At 34.1% G+C, this 7249-nt stretch overlaps 1 protein-coding gene across 1 annotated transcript; it reads left to right on the top strand.

The window, feature by feature from the left end:
- LOC110927252 (protein ACCELERATED CELL DEATH 6) lies at window positions 1-2264 on the top strand. The gene is made up of 2 exons (XM_022170905.2): window positions 1-577; window positions 1368-2264. Exons 1-2 carry the CDS (start codon window positions 5-7, stop codon window positions 2112-2114), a joined length of 1320 nt encoding a protein of 439 aa, XP_022026597.1. The 5' UTR covers window positions 1-4; the 3' UTR covers window positions 2115-2264.
- The last annotated feature ends 4985 nt before the right edge of the window (window positions 2265-7249 follow it).

The raw sequence follows: 7249 nt of genomic DNA, 5'->3' as shown, positions 1-7249 counted from the left end.
TACAATGGACAAAATCCTCTTTGAAGCTTCCTTAACAGGAAATGTACAAGTCCTCAACGAATTACTCGCTCAAGACGAATTAATTCTCGATAGAGTTTCGCTAACCAGAGTCAGCGAAACTCCATTGCACATTGCAGCCTTGAGAGGCCACAATGATTTCGCGAAGATTCTTCTTCTCAAAAAACCAACACTTGCCACGTCCCTCGACTCGTCAAGGCAAACGCCACTTCACTTGGCCGCAGCCGCGGGCCACGTGGAGATCGCACGCGAACTTTTGCATGTCACGAGTGCGGAAGGATGTCGTTTTTGCGACAAAGATGGAAGAACACCTCTCTACTTGGCTGCCAAAAATGAACAGTTGGAGATTATCAAACTCTTGATTGAAACAAAACCTGATCTCTGTAAAGAATTGCAAGAAAATGGGGAAACTATTTTGCATACATGTATATTTTATAATCGTTTTGAAGCATTTAAATTGTTGTGCCAATTGTGGAATGAAGATGATGAGCTGGCAATGCTGAAAGACCGTAATGGGAACACCCTCTTGCACCTAGCTGCTGGTCATAAACAAGTTCAGGTACTAGTTTAGTTTAGAAATCTTTAAATACTTACTTTCAAAGTTCTTTACTTGTTCAACTTTCACTAGAAAACAGGTTGTTAGCGACCAAAATCATAACTTCCCAAATTAGCGAATGACCTAATTAAGTCCGGTCGCAAAACAGTCGCAATTTTTGCAACCACTTATTTTCAGTCAGAAACCATACAAGAATAAATATAAAATTATAAATTCCGGTGACACGTGGTGGCAAAGTTAATGGCCAATTTACTGTCACAAACATAACGCCTCCAATTTTGCGACGGCTTATTTTAGTGGCCATTCGGTTGAAAAACCATACAAGATCAATATAAAATTAATAATGTCGGTCGCTAGTTGGTTGCAAAAATTAACGACAGTTTAAGGTCCGTCGCAACACTATTGACCGGCGACCAGATTTGGTCGCAAAAAGTTTCAAATTTGCCACACGTATTATCGGTCGCAATTTTGTTAAAAAAACATAAAGAATCATTGTAAAATTACAAATATCGGTAGCAAGTTGGTCACAGAAATTATTATCATTTATGGGTGTTTGCCTAAAATATTTAAAATAACATGAAAATAAATAATGTTAGATTAAAACTCGTACCAAACTTTGCGACCAACTTTCTACAATAAAAAAACAGTCGCAAAAAGTTGAAGTCAAATTTAAAATCCTTGTCGCAAATCAGTCAAAATAGTGAAAAAAAATAAACAAATAGTAATTTTCTATAGTGTGTCTAGCTAATTCTATGGACTATAGTTACAAATCTGGGTTTTATTGTTTGTGTAGACTGTGAAGTATCTGCTTCAGAAATCTAGTATCAGAACAAATAAAAACGTTGTTAATAAACACGGGTTCACAGCATTAGATGTTCTTGATCATTGTCCACGTGATTTCGACGCATTAGGAATCCGAACTTTACTATTGGAAGCCAACGTTCAAAGATCCAAACATGTTAAATCATTCCAAACTGACGAATCCGCTTCGTCGCAAAATGTTATGAGTAACAACAAGCCGAACGGAAACTGGTTAGAAAAACAACGCGGGATTCTCATACTTGCGACGATAGTAGTCGCAACAACGTCGTTCTACTCAGGGCTACACCCTCCAGGAGGGACGTTTACGGATTCTAAGGACGGGCCGCTAGGAAACGCGGTCAAAACCGAACCGGATGTGGGACCGTTCAGTGATTTCGTGATCCAGAACACGATAATCATGGTTTTATCATTGATGATATTTGTGGTGTTGCTAAGTGGAATCCCTTTAAGGAACAAGTTTTGTTTGTGGGTGCTCAATTTAGCGACGCTTTGCATCATGTTTTTCGTGGCGGTTACGTACTTGGTGGAGATAGCCAACATGTCCCCTGACACGTGGGTGAATGGGCTAACTATGATCATGTGTTATGCATGGATGCTTTTGTGCTTGTTGTTTGCAGTCAGTCACACTATTTCCTTTATGACATGGGTTGTAAAGAAATTGTTGAAGGCTAGAACAAGAACAAAAATGAGAAATAATAATCCAATTAATGGCGTTTGATTCAATTTTAGTAGGAATTTCATTTCATTTCATTGTATTGTATGTATTATATTTGTTGTTTGGTTTTACTTATGGTCATGTGACTTGCTTTTCTATGTAAACATATTTGTATTCAACTTCATTTAATTATTCTCTGGTTTAAAAGCTGTATTTCTTTTTATATATTTATTATGAGCAATTAGTGATACAAGTGAAGAACCGGTTTAACTCACTATGTATACGGGTGTAAGGAGTGGTTAAACACTTGAAAGTGACAAACTAAAAAATCAACCAATGAGAGTGTGTCATGTCAAAATGGTAAACTATGCTCAAAAGTATTGACAATGGCTAGACACTTGATGAAGTTGTAAATTTTTTTTTTAAAAAAAGAAAAAGGTGTGATTGGTTGAGATTGGAATGAATCTCACCCCACACTACCCTCTCTCTCTCTCTCTCTCTCTCTCACTACCCTCTCTCTATCATGTACCCGAGAGGCAATATGTCACCGCGTGACTAACCAAACCGACGCGGCAAAGGGGTTGACGGCAGTGTTGCTGCGTGGCAAACCATTTTGCCACTTCCCTTTGCCGCACCACACCGTATACCCTACATGTTGCAACTCGAGTGTGTACTTTCCTTTGTACGGTTTAGATACGAAAACTCTTAAAACTATATCTTGTCTTGATTAATTTATATAAAAACTATAAAACATTATACAAACATTTAGAAGGCTATGTTGATGTACGTAGCCTCTTTAATATTAACTTTATAGTTTTATTGTTATATTATTTTACTGTTTTACTTCCTTCTAAAAATAGAATGTTTTTTGTTTATAACTTTTAGAGTTAATTACACAAATGGAACATGTGATCAGTGGCGGACCCAGGAATTTTTCTATGGGGGTGCGGAACATTTTTAAAAATTTTAGGCCCCTAGGTATATAAGTAAAAAATCGGTTCGTATCGGGTCGGGTCGGGTCAGGTCGGGTCGGGTCATATAAAACAAACGAACATCAAACTAAATTTATATAATAATAAAAAACGTCGACGCCCTGCGGGTTTTCATTTTTTGAAATCTATTCATAACATCATCTAAAGCTAATTTCTTAAGCAATTCTTTCTCTATTTAATTTTCAACTATTGAAGCCCTAGAAATCATAACGTAAGTTGTAATCACCCTAAAAATATATAAGCAACATAATCACCCTAAAAATCATCTAAACAACCATAAACAACGTCAAAACACACAAAATTTCAAACCTATTTAACAACTTTATTACCCTTTTTTCTCCTATAATATCAACCAAAATCATCAAAATAACAAAGAAACTTACCCGTGTTCGGATTCTGGTTAGATTTGGTGTCGAACGACGGTGGTATGGTGGCTGATTACGGTGGTCGCCGGCTGCTGGACTGTTGTCGCTGGGTGATGTTATTCCTTGGCAGTGCAGGGACGAAAGAGAGAGAGAGCGGAAGAGAATTTCTAAAGCTTTTGGGTTTTAATTATTTTATTATAGTTTGAAATATTGTTAGGTTTGATTAATGGGCTAAGACTTAGTGGGCTAGCTAGTTATGAATTATAAGTTGATAAATGTATGAGTATTTGGGTTTAGTTAGTTAGGTATTAAAAGTTATATAATTTAGGTAGTATTTTTTTTAAATAAGAGTTTACTAAAAAAAATTAAAATATAAATTGATAACACTTTTTACCTAAGGGTGCGGACGAAAAATTTCAAGGGGTGTGGTCGAAAAATTCCAAGGGGTGCGGTCAAAAAATTCAAGGGGTGCGGACGAAAAATTCCAAGGGGTGCGGACGGGATTTTCGATGAAACTTAGCACTAAATATTTTTTTACCCGGGGGTGCGCCCGCCCACCCTGGGCTGAACTTGGGTCCGCCCCTGCATGTGATTTATTTTTTTTTAAAAAAAAACTTTTAGAGTTTCATCTTTGGGTACTAACTTTTTTTAACAGGTTTAGGTTTAGGTTTCATGGTTTCAATTTTGTAACACCTTTGGGTACTAACACTAAACTTAGTTAATTTTTATGTTAATTCTCAATATAATGACTAAAATACCCTTCCATTTTCAAAGAACTAATTATGTCATTATTCTATTTTAATTTTAAGGACCATTCATGTCATTAATCTATTTCAAGGACCAACAATGACATCCCCGCTTACTTATAACTCATTTATCTAAAATTCTAATCATTCGTATATGTTTTTACAAGAAGTTGCATTTCTTGATTCTCATAGAGAAGTACATAACCATCAAGAATCCAAACCGAGTGTGAAAATCAGTAGGTTTACAGTTCTTCCCCTTATGATAATCACAAGGTCCCGTTTTCGAAGTGAGAATATTAAGTGAAGATGTTCGTTTTCGTTTGTACGCCCTCGCTATTCCAAGAAACAATCCCAAGGCCATGTTTGCTTCCCAAACAATAGATACAACAATTTCAAATAATTGATGATAAATTTGAAACAAATCTATAAAGATTTGAAATGGGTACTCAAAATGTAATTTGTTAAAGGTCTATAATCAAATTGAATGATGATGATGATGAACTACCCAGAGAAATTTATGAGAATCACTGATTGGATTGCAATAAAAGGCAGTTGCTTTGAATGTTTCTGTATGATTTTACTGGCTTTTATTATGTGTTTTTGTTAAATTGATTGTTTATCGATTTGAGTTTTCTGTATGTTGTTACAATACGAATGGTCCTTAGAACTAAAATAATGACATGAATGGTTCTTGGAATTAAAATAGAATAATCACATAAATGGTTCTTTGAAAATGAAAGGGTATTTTAGTCATTATATTAAGAATTAATATAAACGTTAACTAAGCTTAGTGTTAGTACTCAAATGTGTTACAAAATTGAAACCATAAAATCTGAACCTGTTAAAAAAAGTTAGTGCCTAAAGATAAACTAGCTATAAACTACAGGGTCCATCTGTGTAATTAACTCTAACTTTTAATATACGATGTTTTATAAAGTTTTGAGTATGTTGTTGTGATGTGCTTATTTTTATCTACTTCTAGATATCGATTTTACTCAAAACCAATTTGTGAATAACAATGTATAAGTAATTAAAACACAAGCGTACATGTCAACAAAATTATGTCGCGGTTTAGCTTTTTTATAAAGTATTGCATTTTACCTTTTTCATTATTGTAGCAATATAATATAATATAATGGCTTATAAATTTCAAGTATATGTTACAACTTGCTTGTGATTTTTTTTTTCTCCAATTAGTTATTCGAATGGGTCAAATATAATTGATTTTTGTTTTGTTTTAACCATTAAAACTAAAGTAATACCATTCGAACAACATCGGTACTGTAGGAAAAATAGGTTCACTTTTTATTAAAATATATATAAAATATATAATAATGACACTCTAGTTATTCGTAGAAAATACTATAGCACAATATCAGTTACAAAACTAAATAAACAAAATATAAAATAAATTTTAATATACTAATATGTTTTCAAGCCGCATCTCTTGTGGGTAAGGCTGTTCAAATTGCTCGGCGCTCGACGCTCGTTCGATGCTCGCTCGAAAAATGCTCGGAAATTGCTCGTTCGATTCAGCTCGATTGAAAAAATGCTCGATTCGGATCGGTTCGGTTTCTAGACGAACCGAGCACAAGCAAAGGTCCTCTCAGTTCGATTCGGCTCGATTTATTTTTAACATATATACACATATACACACACATACAGGGTAAAGTTCATGCGAGAACCACCTTTATTGCAAGAACCGCGAAAACCAATGTGAACACAACCAAAAATAGCTAAATAACCCAAAAAAGATAAAAAAAAAACCTAACCCCCCCCCCTCCCAAAAAAAACCTAAACCCCCCACCCCCACCCCCTAAAAACCTAAACACCCCCCCCCTCCCAAGCTAAAATGCTAAAAACTAAACCCCTAAAAAACCTAAAAAAATAAAAAAAAAAACATAAAATTTTTTTATTAATATTTTTTACATTATAATCGCTACTTTTAGTAGCCAAAAATTAAAAATAGCGATTTTTTGATAAAAAATATTAAGAAAATTTTGTTTTTTTTGTGTGTGTTTTTAGCTGTTTTTAGGTATCTTTGGTTGTGTTCACATTGGTTCTCGCGGTTCTCGCAATAAAGGGTGGTTCCTAACTGATCCTTCTCCTATATATATATATATATATATATATATATATATATATATATATATATATATATATATATATATAGGGAGAAGATCATGCGAGAACCACCTCTTATTGTGAGAACCGCGAGAACCAATGTGAACACGCCAAAAATGCCTAAAAATAGCTAAAAATCACACAAATTTTTTTTTGAATTTTTTAATATTTTTTATAAAAAAATCGCTACTTTTCGAAAAAGTAGCGATTTTAACATGAAAAATATTAAAAAATTCAAAAAAAAATTTTTAGATTTTTTTAGATTTTTTTAGGTTTGTTTTTTTGGGGGTTTAGTTTTTAGCATTTTAGCTTGGGGGGGGTTAGGTTTTTGGGGGGTGGGGGAAGGGGGTTTAGGTTTTTTTTTTTTTTTTTTGGGGGGGGGGTTAGGTTTTTTTTAGATTTTTTTAGCATTTAGCTTGAGGGGGGGGGGGGGGGGGGGTTAGGTTTTTTTTTTTTTTTTGGGGGGGGGGGTGGGGGTTAGGTTTTTTTAGCTATTTTAGGTTGTGTTCACATTGGTTCTCAAGGTTCTCACAATAAGGGTGGTTCTCGCATGAGCCCCTCCCTATATATATATATATATATATATATAGGGTAGGGTTCCAGCGTGAACAACCTCCCAAGAGTGAACAGCGTGAACAAATCTTGACCCTTGATTTCCTTTTTAGTTGTTAAGGGTAGGATTGTAATTATATAAAAAATTAGATTTAAATCATTATTTTAATAATTGAATTAAGTTACATCTTTCCTATTTTAATTTCATTATCCACATTATGTTTTATTTATTAATAATATAATTATCAAAACAAACAACAAATCACCATATTTCAATTTTAATTTTATTTCAGATTTCATCACCAGAATTCAAATTTTGATTTTTAAGATCCACGTAACCTTCATATTTCAACGGTATACACATGTGTACTTGGATATAAATAGAACGGTACACATGTGTACTCAGCATCGTACATATG

Source organism: Helianthus annuus, chromosome 2, assembly GCF_002127325.2.
Source record: "Helianthus annuus cultivar XRQ/B chromosome 2, HanXRQr2.0-SUNRISE, whole genome shotgun sequence".
In the NCBI taxonomy this organism is placed as follows: domain Eukaryota; kingdom Viridiplantae; phylum Streptophyta; class Magnoliopsida; order Asterales; family Asteraceae; genus Helianthus; species Helianthus annuus.
The sequence above is the reverse complement of the archived record's forward strand: the minus strand, read 5'-3'. Positions and strand labels throughout refer to the sequence as shown.

Coding starts and splice junctions, on each gene's coding strand:
- LOC110927252 (XM_022170905.2), top strand. CDS start 5: ATGGACAAAATCCTCTTTGAAGCTTCCTTAACAGGAAATGTACAAGTC. Junction 578..1,367: donor CTGGTCATAAACAAGTTCAG/GTACTAGTTTAG, acceptor TTGTTTGTGTAG/ACTGTGAAGTATCTGCTTCA.